Source organism: Trematosphaeria pertusa, assembly GCF_010094035.1.
Source record: "Trematosphaeria pertusa strain CBS 122368 unplaced genomic scaffold BU26scaffold_18, whole genome shotgun sequence".
Taxonomy (NCBI): Eukaryota; Fungi; Ascomycota; class Dothideomycetes; order Pleosporales; family Trematosphaeriaceae; genus Trematosphaeria; species Trematosphaeria pertusa.
The window spans coordinates 252269-267928 of NW_022987229.1; the positions used below are offsets into that span (position 1 = coordinate 252269).

Genomic DNA, 15660 nt, shown 5'->3' on the forward strand with positions numbered 1-15660 from the left:
CGTGCCCACAAGTAATTTCGCGTCGCGCCGACTGGCCCAGAGCAGATTTCAAGACGGATTCAAGATGAAATCAATAAAATCTGCGAATGAGCATCGTCTTCGGGGCTTCCTTTCCTCGCTGCCGATCCTCGAAGTCGCGGCTTTCGGCTTGGGTCGACGATGTCGCGTTGCAGCTACACAAGCACACGGGCTGACACCGCCGCTGTCGTGGCATCCCGAATCGCGAGGTTTTGGCGAGCGAAGACAGCTCAGCGGATGCGAAGGGCGAACCAAAAGCTGGCGCTGAGGAAGGCGGCTGGTGGTTTGTCGGGTTCTGAGACGGGCGTCAATGCTGGGCGCATTTTGTTGAGGTGGACACTTTTCTCGCTGCCGAATGAGGCAGGCTCAATCACGTGGCCAGACTCCACCTCCAGGGTTGCATTTTCACCTAGACTACGTATGCGCAAGCAAATGCCCCGCTGAGAGGAAAAAGGTTAGCATTATTACGTACCAGTAAGCCTGTCCTACAATCCTCATTTCGGGCTCATAGAGGAGCCATTTCTATTCCCGGCCCTTGGTGCTTCGGGACATCAACCCACTCCACAGCGTTCCTACCCCCAACCACCTCGACACCCCATCTCACTTCGCCGTCACTTCCCTTGAACCATCCAAGCATCGTCTTCATGTCTCCGTCTTTCTTCAGGGCGACACCCCTCTCCTGCACCAGTCTGAGGAAATTATCGCTTCCAGCAACAAGTACCAAGACATCCGCTATTACCTCCACGTTGCGAAGCATCGAGCTCGTATACCTCCGTTGCAAGCACGCGAGAACCGCCGTTGTCGCTATCAGCCAGATGAGGATAGCGGCTGAGAGGTAGGTCGCTACGGAATTGAGGTGCAAGACCTGAATGCGGTTGGACACGGAGGCTGTAGCGGTTTGGTTGGTGTCGAGGGTTGGATAGCTGCGCTGAGTTATGGCGGTGCCGTTTTCATTCACTGGCCGTCCGAGCGCGTCCATACTCTTGTCATCTATCCTCTGATATGCCCAGCCACCGTTGCTCAAGGACAACTTGTTGCCGACGAAATGTTGGAAGAACGTTTGGAATGTCCGATTTGCATGTTCGGCGATGACCTTATAGTTGAGCAGTGCTTCAGGGTCCTTGTTCGCCAGAGCATACATAGAGTATGTCATCAGGTCCATGTTCATTCCATGCTCTTGATCGCGGAGGTTAAAAGCGTTGTCCTCGACGCGTTCCAACTGAGCCTGCGACGAAGATTCCGAACGCCGATCAGAAGCTCCAAAGATTGCATCGAGGAAAAGCACGCCGAAAGAGGTCGTGATGTTCAATTCGCCGGTGTAGTTTTGGTTGTAATGACTTTGCGAACCGGAGATGTCATGTCGTACGAAGACTTCAGACCAGGCTGAAGCTGTCGCATTCGGTTCTGCCGTAAGCTCATAGGAGTGCACCGTTCCCGTATCTTTATCCACGGTCACGACCGCTTCTGCGATGTCAATCACTGGCATACAGTGAGCAGCTTGTATGGAGGGTGGTTTTTCGTAGTACAGTATATACGTGCCCTGAAAGCGGTCGTAGAAACTTCTTGGTTCGCCAGTTATCCACTTCGTTACGAACGACAACGGCCAAGGTCTATCAGGGTACGGAAAGCGTGTCCCGGCAGGAGAAGATGTGATATCGTAATCTACTGGTTGAAAGGGTGACCAATAGCCAATCACCGATCTTTGAGGATTCTCATTGGTGCCGTTCGCACAACATTGGATGAGGTTCTCGTTCGCGTAGACCGTGGTAGAGGCTGGAGTCCCCACGAACATCATGCGGCTGAATGCGTACCCATCCTTCAGGCCAGTCACGTTAGCGTTCTCTGGTAGCTCATCAAGAGGTACTTCGGCTAGCCAGGTCGACGTATTGGCGATCTGATCGACAGGATTACATTCAAGCAAGGCTCGGATCGCGGGTGTCCGAACCGTGACGTTCGTCGAAACGGCCGGAATATTCTGACTGTTAATGCCCGCTACGGATTGGATAGAGTCCGGGCCAGGCAGATCCGAAAGGTCAAGTGGAACGAAATTCCATTCATCATGGGTCCAAGCGAGCTGCGACCCGTTCAGTGACAGTGCCACAGCAGCGCTGTATAACCAGTTACTTGACTGATCTAACGCAGTTGTCAGCTGAGTTATTCTAAAAGTGTGATTCGTAACCTTGCACAGCTGTGGAGGTACCAGAGTGCCTTAGAACAGTGTAGGGACTTTTTAAACGGAGGCGGCTGGTATTTGGGCTTCCTACCTTGGTATAAAGGATTGAGAACTCTGAAAGTATGGTCCTTCGGACGGGTTTCGAAAGACGTCTCAATTTCCGTAATGATAGGAACTTGGCGAACGTCTAGACTTCTTTGAATCGGAATCTCTTGCACGACGTCATAGGGTTGTCTTTCGAAGAGTGCCGACATCGACACCGTGAGGACCTGGCAGAGGGTACTACCGATAGCGAGCGCGAATAAGAGCCAGTGTCGATGTTTCGCTGCTTTCAAGGCTGCGCCAAACCAAGATTTGGATCGATACGTTAGACCTGCTCCTGAACGCACTGGCGTTGGAGCTCGGGACATTGCGATATACGGCTGGAGGATACGGAATGCCATGTCCAGCTGATCCCACCACAATCCGACGATGATACTGATGACGGTAGGTGCTATAGAGATGGGCGCAAAGGAGGAAAAGCTCAGACCGAACTTTGAAACATCGGCTTCATATATGAAGGCTCGTTGGTACAGCTTCGATCGCATCGAGAATGCGTTGAGAATTAGAACGGCAGTGAGAATAAGCGCCAGGAGACACGCCAAAGCAAGTAGCGTCCACAAGTTGATTGCCATGGGTCTCCAGTCTCGTGACGGCTTGTGCTTAGTTCTAGCGCCTTCACAGGTGATATCAGCAAGAATGCAGATAAAGTCAGAAAGGGGGGACTTACCAGAATGCATGGAAGCATTTGCATCAACTCCATACAAAACACCATGAGAAGTGTGGAATGTCTTGTTTCGCAGGAGGCCATAAAGGTCATGCTTAGACGCCGCATGCATGCCTTTGAGTGTCGATATACCCGACAATTGAGGGTTAAGCAAGGTGCTCATTCCTACCGTGCTAGCGGGGTCGGATTGTAGATTGAGTGGCCTTCTTCCTAGACGAGAGAACCAGAATATCGCGAGGAACTGGGTGAGAGATACTCCGAAGAGTACAGCAAGTGCCACTGCTATTTCGGTCAAGACGATAACTCTCTCTTCGACGATCGTCACCTCTCCCTGGACAGCACTGGTTTGCACTATATCCGATGAGGTGAGAGATTCCCGGAGCGTCTCAACGAAGAAGCGACTCTTGACCCTTCCCGCGCGCTCGAGAAGGTCAGGATCATCGAGTATGGTCGTCATATTGAACTTCGAAAGCGATGCAAGAACAAGGCCCAGCCCTGAGAACCCAGGCACTTGCCGGGTCAATGTTGACCCGGAACCCGGACCTTGTTTTTCTCCTAACCCTGGATCGGCATCGTGGGCGGTGCTTGGTGAATCGAAGAACTTGCCCCAAGTGTCCTGCAAACTTAGGTTCTGAAATCCAGCTATGTCCACGAGAGTCCTTGCGAGCTTCTCCATAGTCTGAGTAATACCAGGTGCATTCTGAAGAGTGGTTTGCTTTCCCAACTGCGTAGAGGCTTCAATGGTCTGATTTGACATCGTGTAAATAGAGTCGCAAAGAAATCCGCGCATTCGAAAATCGGGTGAGCGCTTATACGTATGATTGGCGAACAAAGTCTCGCCGAAAGACGTATTGAATGGCGCTGTCCATGGAGTACTGATCAGGATAATGTCGCGATTGTTGCATTCCCGAGAAGTATTTAAGCGCGCAAATGGACTCGTCGACGAAACCTCCGGACGGGCTTGGATTCGGTCAATCTGCAGTAGGCTGGTATCGACGGAAATAAAATTCGAACCGTCCGACCATCTGACGCCCCCGTTATATGCCAGCTCCACGGAAGGATGTAGGGACAGATCGTACCGGCACCCATCTTCAGAAGTCAAGACGAATCTTACCATGGGCTGGGTTCCATTATAGAGAAATTCGTGCCAGTCGCGTACGGCGTATGGTCGGTTCTCGATCTCTGCTCTTTCAAGAGTCATGTTCTTGCATTCAAACCCAGAGTGGAAGGTCGAAGTCCCAGCCTTCCAGGCTCCATATGTGGACGATATGTCTGGGCCCAACTGCGGCTCCTCAGACCTAGGCCAAAATGGGAGAGTCAAGGAGGTGTCCGATGCCCAAGCAGATGTTGAGATATTGCGCGTAAGAGCGGCCATGGTTCGAAAGTAGGTTTCTCTGGTTGCATTCATCGGAAATTGAGCATTATCCTTTGGGGAGATTCTAGAAAACTGGAGAGTTTTGGGAATAACCACCTCTTCCGAAGCAAGGAGAGCTGAAGATAAAGGGGAGATAGCCAGGAGAGCCAAGACGTTGACAAGAGCGCTGCAGATGAGGCTCCAGCCGGTCTTGCCGACCTCTTTCCGCTTGAACGTCATGTCGATCAAAATGGCCCACCATGCCTTAGGAGTCTGGAGGAGCGTGCCATACGCGCTGGCCCCTCCAGCAGGAGGCTTCGCTAAGCGTGCGAAAGGTTCGGTTCGTTTGACGTCTTCGAAGAGGATGACGGTGATCTGCGTGTACAGGACAGCTAGTAGAGTTGGGGTGAAGCGCCAACCAAAAAGGATTGCAGATGATCCATCGTCCTTTCCGAGACCGTAGTGACGGCGAGAATACCAGCACAATAAGGCTATAGTAATGACGAAGCTGATACTCGCGGCGATCGGGAGTAAGAGGAAGTACCAGCGCAAGGTAAATGGAATCCAATCTGCCGGAGAGGTGTCGGAAGGTAAGTCTGAAAGACGTCAGTATCGTATTTGGACCATTCTTCGCAATCAACGTACTCTGGGTAGAACCGGGTGGGGATGTGTCGGATCCATGCACTGGTGCCGCATGTGCACCTCCTGGGCCGGCTGTAGAGCTGGATCGCCTACTAAGGGCATTGCTATTCAGAGGTGGGAATCTAGGGAGCGAATAAGGGGTCTCCTGTACCGGAGATACGGGGCTAGGGGCACTGTTTCTGTGCGCCATTGAAGATGCGTGTACACGCTGAACCGCGGGCTTTCGAAGGGGGAACCAGTTCCAGACCACTCTCAACCTTGAATATCCTTCTCTTTTCAAGAAAGTCCTCAATTGCTGCTCATTTCAAAAGCGTGCGGGTAGCAACGACGTCGTAGAATGAAGTCTCGAAATAATAGGATTCAAGGAAGAAAAAGAGGAAGCAATGCGAAAGCATCAAGACTTCGCCACAAACCTTATAAACTATGAAACGAAAAGCGACCCCCAAAACCTCTCGGCTCGGATGTTCATGCTGAAGCACTCAGGATATATTGCAATTGCGGCACAGCACATGGCACTCAACCACATCCTGCAACCCCGGAGCCGCTGAACCATCCTTTTCGTCGATTTCTAACTGGGACGGACATTTCATGCAATCAGATGCTAGGTCTAATGCAAAACAAGCGCTTGGGAAAAACGGTAGGTCAGTGCAGCGCTTCTGGTCCACGAAAAGAGCGCGTCGGCGCTAAAATCGTCTTGGAGGATCCGTCGCCGCGGCTCGTGCTCGAATGGCATTGTGTACGGAAAATTAGCATCTGATCGCCTTGATACTGACTGGATCGACGGCGGTGAAGTCTCTTGGAGCCTGCTTAGAATCAACAGGTATGTTGAGGCTGTGAACGTTGGGCGCGTAGTGCGGCTCAGCACCGCTAGCGTGGGCTCGGGCCGAAGGCACGTGATCCATCGATTGGGGCCGTCCCTGCCAAATTTAGGCACTCCGTTTCAACACTCAACGTCGTCGAAGAACTTCCATCCTAAAGGACACTACCGCCCTTTGGCTCGAGCCACTAAAGTTTCGCCTGGCACGAGGTACAGTGAACGAAAGCCGTGTTGCGTGCCCGGAGCCCAACCTGCCGCAACGTTCTATGGCCTCTCTCCTACCCATCATGAAGTTATTCTCATTGCGTTATAACGTGGAGTGGTGGCATTAACGCTGCGTATATGACTGAGCAATGATGAGAAGCCAGAAATATCTGATCACTTTCATGATCTCCAGCTCTTAGCACTTTCGTCGCTGGCCAACAATGGGATGTCCACAGGATTGGGAAGATCAGCAAGTGCCCTGGAGTATGCTTCTTTCACTGCTCACCCGAGAGGAGAAGTCGGCTTTTCTTTCTTCCGTCGATACAAGTTGCACGTTCATCATCTACGGTATCATCGCAACCTGGATACGAACAGCATCTGTCCCGTGTGAGAAGACTCAACCAAAAAAATTTACCTGTCGAACTTCTAAAAAGGAGTTTAACGCCGAGTAATCACGCTCAAAGTGTCAAATTGGGTGTATATTCGAAGATGTGGGCTTTCCATCAGACTGGACTGCCAATCCTCTGAAAGGAAGAATGGTGTCTTGGGCGGGTGTCCCTGTCAGTCTAACGGTCTCTAGCCAGGCCTGTCAAAAGAGCATTGTCGAAAAACATATCGATTACCGAGCCTTATTCATCTTGAGCAGTGCCTTCCCACCGGCTACACTTTCCTCCACGGCAAAAGAGAAGACTGGGGTCGACATCAGCACAGCATTAGCCAAATTTGCCATGAACATCCCAGCCCATTGGCTTCCTCGAACAAATTCTGCAGGCTGAATCGCTCATTGGCCAACTCTATAAACAGCCGCACACTAGCCAGTGCAGCAGCATCTCCCAAGTGCGAGTCCGAGACCGGATAAGAAATTCCCCTCGCTCTTCGCTGTGCCTCTCTCTCTACACCTGCCACATGCACCTCTCGCGCATACAAAGCTGCTATACCAGAAACCCTCGGACTCCCCAGCTCCGCGCCCAATCCGACCTAAAAGGCCAGCGTGCGTCGCATCAGCCACACTGCCCACGAAATGCCACGCAACCATCTGCGAGCCCACTGCCCAGACGTCACACCGATGGGGCTAGGTCCAGAAGATGCTACACATACAACTATACAGCACAGCCATATAGAACTTACGCACGTACAAGGACCTCGGCATCGTACTGTACGCCAAGCGCTCAGTTGGGGCCTCGTAAGTGTGTGCCATAACGTGCAGCATTGGCCGCATATACGGCCTCCCGCTGCAAGTGCTGCATCCTCATTATTGCCGGCATGATATACAGGAGTGCAGTTGCAGCTGTACGACTGAAGGCTGCTTGCTGCGCCGTAAAGAGGCGCTGAATTGGGGCTTCTCCACAATTTTCCGCTTCGAGATTTTGAGTTTCGGTCGTGTTCCGTTTCGAGGGGAAAGTGCAGAATGGCGGAGCGGATCCGGTCGAAGTATGCCAGGGCGGAAAAGCGTTAGAAGGATGAGCGAAGGAAACGGCGGGTGCGGGGATACTGACGGGTGGGTGCGGAGGAATCTTCCACCCGTGGTGAGCCTCCTCTGTACTCAGACTAGACCAGTGGGAATAAAGCCACGCATGTGAAAGCCTCCATTGTTTCCTGTCCTATCGCCCATCCACGCGCCACATCGTACGGATCTTATAACGCTGCTAGTGCAGTCATCCGGACGATAACGTCAAGGTCAACCCTCCTCCCATAGCGTCCGATCGTAGATAGCCTCCACCATCTTCCGCAAGAACCCTCGTCATTCGTCCTACCTCAAACCCCCCAACTCCACACCTTGCGTAAACCTCCCCAGCCACGACCCCTGCCTCAGCTCCGAAACCCAATCTCCCACCCGCAGCAGCGGGACCCTACGCCTCTTGGCGCAGTAAACGGTGAGTATAAAGTAGCCTTCCCCCCAACGAGTGGCCCGCAACCTCGCACCGCAGATAAGTCAGAAACGACGCGGTCGTACGATCCCGCGCACTTCCCTCCTCTATCCTCAAACAAGGCTCCTCGCGGCAAACGCGCAACCCACGAAAACTTCCAATAATGCCGAACATCGCACCGGCTTGCGAGACGTGTCGAGTGCGCCAGACCCGAGCGGTGGGGCTCTCTGGTCTGCATTACTCATCCGGCGGATTCGGTGGTGCAGGAAAAGGGAGCTAGCCGATACTGTATGCAATATGGCCCCAGCCCTGCGCTGCGCTGATGTCGTTCATCGGATTTTCCGACTTCCGCTTCCGGACCCAACACTCAAGCTCGTATCCATATGGAATTTTTCATACTGATGACGCAGATCATCATTCATTATATCATATCCGCTTGCCATACTTCCCCGTTCATCAAGGCCCGTCCGGCTTACTCGCATGATGCGGGACAATTAAAAAACCGGTTGCTGCTGCTGCTGCTGCTCATCATCATCTCACTTGCCCTCAAACCCAAGTTGAGATCTCAGGGTGGTGAGAGGAAAGGAAAGAATCTCGGAGGGGAAAAAGGCAATAGGTTCTCTGCATCGAGTCTGATCAACAACTTCCCGTTCTTCGTACAGCCGCCCCTGAGCCGTACCGTAGTCATCCCCTTCCCTGTCGAAGGGAGGGGGGAACATTATTGATGGCATGCATCATCGGACAAATTGCTTTCCTCTATCAGCCTGTGTTCATACCTCCAGCCCCAACAAATATGCCGCACGTAAACGAGCATTATTCCCATAGAGCCCATACTCTCTATCTCCTTACGCCGGTCCGTTACCATTCTCACCTGCAATCCAATCCAGCCGTCCTCGACCGCATGCACCTCCCTTACCAGGAAAAGATCCCACAGTGCCGTGCCTCACGTGTGCAGCAGTCTAGCCCCCTCAACCTTTTCTCAACCTTTCCATGGCCCGCGTCCCCATCTAGCCACATGCAGACTCGCACGCATGCACACAAGGTCCCGTGCTGTATTTCTCTCTTTCGTTGAAGGACGAAGTATGTAAGCTTCCTGGAGGATCCATAGCTGACAGCGCAGAGGCAGGGAAGCAGGCTCGAGGCGAGCGGCACGGGAGGGCGATCAACGAATGTCAGGCGAGCGCGGCCCGCTATCGGTGTGGGAGACGTAAGCTGCCGCGTGCTGCAGTCGTCGGTAACTAGGGTGACCGAGGTATGGGGGTTTACTTTATGCCGTTCGTGACTTTCTTCTTTTGATTCTGAATCTGACTTGTCGTTGCTGGTTTGGATGGTGAGTATAGAATCACCTCCAGAGACGGGGGCTCTCGATCCATGATAAGTTCGATTCGAGAAGGGCTACGGCAGTGGGATATTATTGGCTTCGGCATAGCGGTGACGGGCACGGCGTATGTAGGATGGAAGGATGCCGGCTCTTGGACTCGACGGTGAGCTAATGGCTGGAATCACGCATGAGCTCGTGGGGGTTTCGCGCTGCTCTATCGTACGGGCGCTCAAGAATCCGGAAGGAGGGCCAGTGTATTCGCGTCAGCATCGCACGAGAGTCTCAGTTCACCCATCCTGAAGATGAGGTGATTGATGACAAGAGCGGGCCCGTGCAAATGGGCGTCTACCGGGATAAGCACGTGTATAAGGGAAGGAGCGGAAGGGCGTGTCACATGATACGCAGGCGGGTACCAGATAGGAAGGCAGGCTGATGTTCACGCCTTGGTACAACGATGGAGGGGGGAAAGGACCGATCGACGAGCCCGCCGCTCCGGTTCTTTGTCCAATGGTAGCACAAGTCGGGAGAACAGTTGTCGTCAGTTCGGCAAGCCGAGCTGTAAGGCGATCGGGTCTTCTTTCTGTGGCGAGATTGTCGGTGTGAGCATCGTCTTCCCTGCCAACTGCGCTTTTGTCCGAACGAATGGTTTCTTTGAATACAGGTCATCGGGCTCCAGCTCGAGACTCAGTCCAGCGCTTCGCTCGGAGGATGCAGTGGTTATCGCGGATGAGACAAATGCAGTCGGACGGTGAACTCGACGTTGCACTGCCTCGACTGGCCCGCAGCATGCCTGGGAGGGGAGATCCCAAACGCCTGGAGCAAAGGCCCGGGCAGATCAGCATCATCTGGAGACTCCAGGTTGGGCAGCTGAGCGGGTACACTCGGCTCAGAGGAAGAGGACGAGGATGAGAATCAAGGAAGCCACAGTTGCTGCCATGCGCCGTGGAGATCAGAAGGAGCCACCATGTAGGTGGATTGAATTAAGTGTGATGAAACCAAAATGGAGCCCGTAAACCAGTCCGTCCATTGCCCATTCCAGACCGACAGAAGAGATCGATGTACCCAGGATTGACCCATTATCAAAGAAGTCAGCTGGTGAGCCATACATAGGAAATGGAACGGGCTCCCTCTAAACTCCCGGTCGGCCAACCGAGAGGTAACCGTTGCAAAAAAGAAGGTAACCAAAACCAAGGCTTTTGATGTATACGGGAAGGATTGTGACAGCTTGATCTGAGCAAGGCAAGCCCCGGTGCGTGCTTGGGACCGCGCGTGGACAAAGAGAAAGCAATCGACCGCAAGAGAAGTGAGGATGTCTCGGGCGTCAGCCCAACTCGGGAGTCCAGGGCATGAATCGGCTGGTCGGCTATCGAGTCCGGTCGGATGGCGGCGGTTATTTCGTCGACCTCAGCGTGCTGAGGTCTCGCCCGTGCAAGTACCGGGCGCAGCGTCTATGAGGCTTTCTTGCCGTTGATGGCCTTCAGCTCGACATCGCTAGCCACGTAATTAGCATGCGTGATTTGGTAGATTAAGGTTTCGGCCGTGCTCGAGGGTAAATAGTGCGGGGGACCTGAGATCGTATCGGGCGTTGGGTATGAAGAGAGAGAGAGAGAGAGAGTTGGTATGTGCGGTTGCAGGGGCCGGGAGGAGTAGGTAAGGTGGTGTAGGGATGAAGCACATGACGGATGATGTAGGAACGTGTACGGGAATATCGGAGTTGGGCACCTACAAGATCAACCGAGCGTTTGGAGGAATGTGCCCTGGGAAGCCACTAGATGAAGTGTCAGCCAGCGTGCTGTTGTAGATTCCGGGCGGGTCATCGGGCGCTCTCAGATTCAAGTGCATTGCAAAGGATGGTGCAAACCCGGCGGATGAATCGTTTTGCATGGGGGTTGCGAAGGTGAGGACGCTTGGGGTGCGTAGCGGTCGTGGTCCAGCGGGACAGGCGAGCATCCGATGCCGAAGCCGTGGTCTCGAATGCTTGGGCCAATGCACAGGGCCAATATTGGGCGTGCGTCAACGTCGTCGGTCGTCGGCGCAGCGCTGATGGTGGAGCAACAAGTCGCAAAACAACTCACCGGTTGCCGTAGCCGTAGTCACTAATACAGGCGATGCGTTAGCGGTTGGCATGCTTGCGTACACGGCAGCCAATGAGGCGCATTACGTACGCTGAGATGGTCAGGGTGGCCTTCTCGCCTAGCGACATGGGCGGTGCCGAAGCAGAGCCCAGAATGCCTTCATCCCAGCCTGTGCAGAAGATCAGCCCATTAATGCGCCTGTCAGAACGACCACTTTGGGCCGTGTATTGAGACGCAGATTGAAGATACGTACCGCGAATGACACGCCCAACCCCAATCTCGGTGATGAGGTCCCCGCGACCCACCGATGAATCGAATCTGAGATCACGGCTCAGCACACAGCAGATCTCGGATGTGCGCCTCCAATTGGAGGGCGATTGGCGGGTGCTCACTTGTTCCCCTTCTTGTCCGCCGCAGTCTCGTCGTACAGCCAGCCTGGAATGTTGGTGAGACCTTTGACGTTGCCCACGTGAGCGATGCCGTGCTACCTGTGTACTCCATGGAGACCTCGTCGTGCTTCTTGGGCGTGTCGACGCCGTTGCCCGGCTTCACGATCTGCTTCTCGACGCCCATGGCGATCGGCGGCGGACAGGCAGAGGCAGCGGATGGTACTGGAGGAAGGGGAATGGTACTAGTGCGCTCAGGGTTGTTGCTTGCTCGTTGCGGGGCAGGGCTCACGAGGGCACTGGGCAGTGCTAGTGTGAACTGTGAACGGAGAGAAGAGCGGAGTGGACTGGACTGGAGCAGAGGCAGATCGGGCCCAGGAGGACGGGGTCCGGCCTTTAAAAGGGGAGGTGAGCGAGTGCTTTGAGCTTTGGTCAAGTCGAGAGGCTCTGGGGGTGGTATATGGTTGGAGGCTTGGGCTCCCAGCTTCAGCTTCCCACACGACCAGGAGGGTTTAAAGCCGTGGAACAGATTGGCTTGCTCGAGTGCGTCAAGCACTCTAGCCCCTCGCATACCGCAGGCGGCTGTTCCACACCTGTCGAGGCCTTGACCATGGCCATGACCGTGGCCCGGCCAGCAGCCGCCGTTAGAGCCCGTCCGTCTCCCGGGGCACGCTCCCCGATGCTCAAGCCGTTTGAGCGCCAGAGCAGAAGCAGGCTGGCCCACGGCAGCCAGACCTCGTCCCCCGGCACCCCAGCTGACCGGCATGCGTGTCGAGGTGGTCCGTCTGTCCAGGCGCTCAACATACCACGCCCACCCCCCTCGCTCCATCGCCAGGCACTGAGACGACGCCCACCGGGCCGCCCCAATGGCCCGCGTGAAGCATCCCACTCGCGCTCTGCGTCGGCCTTGCGCCCGCTGACCGCCCGCGAGCGTGTCAGAGTTCTTTTCTTCGCGGCAGCATCGTGCGTGTAACGGGGGAGGTGGGGTGGTGGGGTACGGGCGTGTATCTCGCCAAGTATCCACGCCTGTCCCTACGGGCCACCCGCATCAGCAGAGCAGCGCCGCCATTCTGGTGGCGCTCGCGTCAAACTTAGCTCCGAGAGCAGTCGCTCTGTCCGGCGCGAGACAGGCCTCGACAGGTCGCACGACGACGAGTCACAAATGCCCGATGCCGTCGAATCATGCACCACTCCCGACCGCACACCATCACGGCCGCCGTTGGAAGCCTTCCCATTTGACAGCCCGCCCAGTCCGCGGCCCTTGGCCTGCCCGGGCGGGCTTACGAAGAGGTACTGCTCGCAAAACTTTGCTCTATATTAACATCAATAAGGGTGTAGCGGTACGGGCGAGCATAGGGTCCGGCTTCACGTTAATAGCCCAACGTGCTTCGAGGCCATCCATCGAAGGCCCTTATCCCGGCTTCGCATCGGATCTGCAGCCTTCCATGCGAGCCAAAAAGCAACCAAGGCAATAATTCCCGAGCATGCACGAAGACCTAACGCATCCGTCACTGGCCCGTCCAACCACTCCCATACTAGACTCTGCTCAACGTCCGCCGCGAAGGCGTAGCGCCCTCGAACGCTTAGCATACTGAATTCCGACTCTAGTCACCCTCCCATTCATTAACCAAGGCCAATCACGGCTGCAGCGGTATGCGCAGCCCTGCTTCCGAACGCATGCCGAAAACGGTCGTTGAGCAGCGCCCAAAACGGGAAATCATCCTGCTGGCGTGCTTCTCGCGGTAACGGCGAAAAGGAGTCGAGCGCGCGGTCGACGCACAATCACGGGCATGAGCGGAGACTGCAGGATCCAATTCAAATCTGCTCATTCATAACGCTGCACCGGGCCGCCGTGTACGTAAGTCCATGAATCGGAGTCGCGAGGTCGGCGAACGTCCGCCGTGCGTGTGTGGAGTGGCCGCCGTGCACGTCCCCCATCCACAACCCGTCAGCCATCGCACGTGGTGTTTCGCTGTCCGCTCAGTGCAGCCCGCGCCCTGATCAATCGCGACGAGGCGATCGTGAACCCATGTGCCGTGGACTGGGATTCCGCCAGCTCGGTTTGGGCCCGTTGCCGTCCCCGTATTGGCCGGAGCGCTCGCGCTTGCAGCGGTTGCCGTAATCGTTAGGCAGGCCAAGTCTCCATCCCACGCTTCTGAGGCAGATAGCCGGTCAGTGGTTCTGGCCAGCCGCGCCCGGGGTCGGACCTTGCTGGTACTGTACTACAACCCCCCTCAAAAGCAAGTATTGGAATTTGGCGTCATGGCATTCTGCAATGCGGTGAGCATGCCGAAGCAAGTCGGACGAAATGAAGGGCTGCCGGATGACGACGACGGTCTGGAATGCTGTATGCAAAGCAACACGAGTTCGGCTTCCTTAGTGGCGCCGGCTTTCGTCTGCCGACGGGTTGCTTATTGCTAGCGCTCATGCAGGGGCTTGATGTAGCAAGTTCACTGGGCCTTCGTCCAGAAAGGCAGCTGTGCGAGGACGTCAACGGAAATGCTCGAGAAGCCCACGTAAGAGTTGCTGCTGCCTTCCCGCGGAGCCATAGCGTCAGCATAGTGTATCTCCTTGATACCCGACTTCCGTATAAAGTCCAACAAGCGGGCGTAGTTGGTGCCGATCTGATCGATGCCGTGGCTATCGTCGGACATTGCGAAACGGCCTCCCATGCGAAGGAATGACTGCGATAAGAATCAGAAAAAAAGCATTCTCAGGAGCTTCAGAAAGCGGTGTGACGGACCTGGCATATGGGCAAGCACGGGTATGGCTGAGCCAGACCTTTCCGTAGGGCTGACGAATTCAGCTCCAGGATGCCCCCGTAGGAGGCAATGTACTCGAGATTGCGCTGTATCCTCTCCCATACGCCCTTCTTATCCTTGAATTCGGTGTCCGGATGGTCGCTCAGGAGTCGTATGAGGTCGAGGTGTCCGACTACTGGCGGATGGAGCGCTTGAAGCATATCGTATTGCGCATCGAAATAGTCTTCGAAAAGCCTCTCATCTGTCCCGCCTGCCGCATCTCGAGCCTTCTCATATTTAGCTCTGTCGAAATCGATGGGAATCGTATGGGTGTGGTGCACGGAGCCCATGAAGAAGTCGAGGGAGTGTTTCGCGAGGAGGTCCTGCAGGAGCTTGAGCGTAGACGGTCGGATCCACTCGGACTCTACACCAATGAGAAGCTTAATCTGAGGGAAATATGCATCCTTGAGCCGCGCTGCTTCAAGTAGAAAATCATGGAACAGCTTCGCAAGAGATTCTTCGGTATGCTCGTCTTCCTGTCTATAGTTAGAAACCACTCACGGTGCTTGTACCTGGCTAAACGTACGCACTTCCTCTGGGTAGAAGTCCTCGATCGGTCGGGGCATGTGTTCCGTCAAAGCAAAGGTATGGAATCCCTTGGCCACGGCCGTCTGCACCATCTCCTCCAAAGTGTTCTTCGCATGGCCGCAGAACTGACCCGAGTGGCTGTGGTGGGAGTACGGCATCGAGACTGTTTCGACTGCAGATGTGTTTGAAACGAATTGCTGTGTCGTGAGGCGAATCTAGGTCAATGGAGGGCTGAATCCATGGAAGCCCTTGCTGGAGATGGGTGAAACTTTGGTTAAGAGCGACTAATGCTCGGCTGCTGCGGCCCGCTCTGGAATCGCTATTTCAAGCGTCTAAGGTGAGTCGGGCCGATAGCCTAGTTGCAATCAAGACAGGCAAGTGAGGCGCGGTGAAAGACAAGTGCAGGTAGTGATGTTTGGGTTGTTGGTTGAGGAAGGAACGAAGCCTGCTCCGTGATGTAATTGTTCCGGTGCTTGCACCGTGCCCTTTTAGGGTTTCCGAAACCGGAAATGCGCCTCCGAGATATCGGAACGCCTACCGTCTGATAGGAGTGCTCCTATTTATATAACTTTGTGAGATCGAAGCTAGAACAGACCGTGATTAGATATCCGTGATCTAACATAGCGAGACCACGGAGTCAAGAGGCTCGACACTTGTGAGCCTGTCCAGCTCATTCTGCTTAGCTCAGGCCGAAGCCTCGGCATTTT

The 15660-nt window shown here is 54.7% G+C and overlaps 5 protein-coding genes across 5 annotated transcripts; 1 reads left to right on the forward strand and 4 right to left on the reverse strand.

Moving 5' to 3' along the window:
• Positions 1–492: 492 nt before the first annotated feature.
• On the reverse strand, positions 493–5239 carry BU26DRAFT_121214 (uncharacterized protein). The gene is made up of 4 exons (XM_033819530.1): positions 4957–5239; positions 2961–4907; positions 2283–2906; positions 493–2151 (listed from the first exon to the last, which is right to left on the reverse strand). Exons 1-4 carry the CDS (start codon positions 5141–5143, stop codon positions 524–526), a joined length of 4386 nt encoding a protein of 1461 aa, XP_033677928.1. The 5' UTR covers positions 5144–5239; the 3' UTR covers positions 493–523.
• Positions 5240–6600: 1361 nt separating this feature from the next.
• BU26DRAFT_555081 (uncharacterized protein) lies at positions 6601–8248 on the forward strand. The gene is made up of 4 exons (XM_033832304.1): positions 6601–7157; positions 7298–7500; positions 7770–8130; positions 8178–8248. Exons 1-3 carry the CDS (start codon positions 6881–6883, stop codon positions 8004–8006), a joined length of 717 nt encoding a protein of 238 aa, XP_033677929.1. The 5' UTR covers positions 6601–6880; the 3' UTR covers positions 8007–8130; positions 8178–8248.
• A 412-nt stretch (positions 8249–8660) lies between these two features.
• Positions 8661–9411, reverse strand: BU26DRAFT_121572 (uncharacterized protein). Its single transcript, XM_033819531.1, has 2 exons — positions 9109–9411; positions 8661–9064 (listed from the first exon to the last, which is right to left on the reverse strand). The coding sequence occupies exons 1-2, from the start codon at positions 9267–9269 to the stop codon at positions 8755–8757; spliced, it is 471 nt and encodes a 156-aa protein (XP_033677930.1). The 5' UTR covers positions 9270–9411; the 3' UTR covers positions 8661–8754.
• Positions 9412–10611: 1200 nt separating this feature from the next.
• On the reverse strand, positions 10612–11811 carry BU26DRAFT_534453 (peptidyl-prolyl cis-trans isomerase; the record flags this gene model as incomplete). The annotated part of the gene is made up of 7 exons (XM_033831219.1): positions 10612–10654; positions 10890–10931; positions 11239–11259; positions 11329–11407; positions 11492–11556; positions 11631–11673; positions 11727–11811. The coding sequence occupies 7 exons, from the start codon at positions 11809–11811 to the stop codon at positions 10612–10614; spliced, it is 378 nt and encodes a 125-aa protein (XP_033677931.1).
• Positions 11812–13763: 1952 nt separating this feature from the next.
• BU26DRAFT_121654 (histidinol-phosphatase) lies at positions 13764–15194 on the reverse strand. The gene is made up of 3 exons (XM_033819532.1): positions 14956–15194; positions 14368–14901; positions 13764–14308 (listed from the first exon to the last, which is right to left on the reverse strand). Exons 1-3 carry the CDS (start codon positions 15109–15111, stop codon positions 14075–14077), a joined length of 924 nt encoding a protein of 307 aa, XP_033677932.1. The 5' UTR covers positions 15112–15194; the 3' UTR covers positions 13764–14074.
• Between the last annotated feature and the right edge of the window lie 466 nt (positions 15195–15660).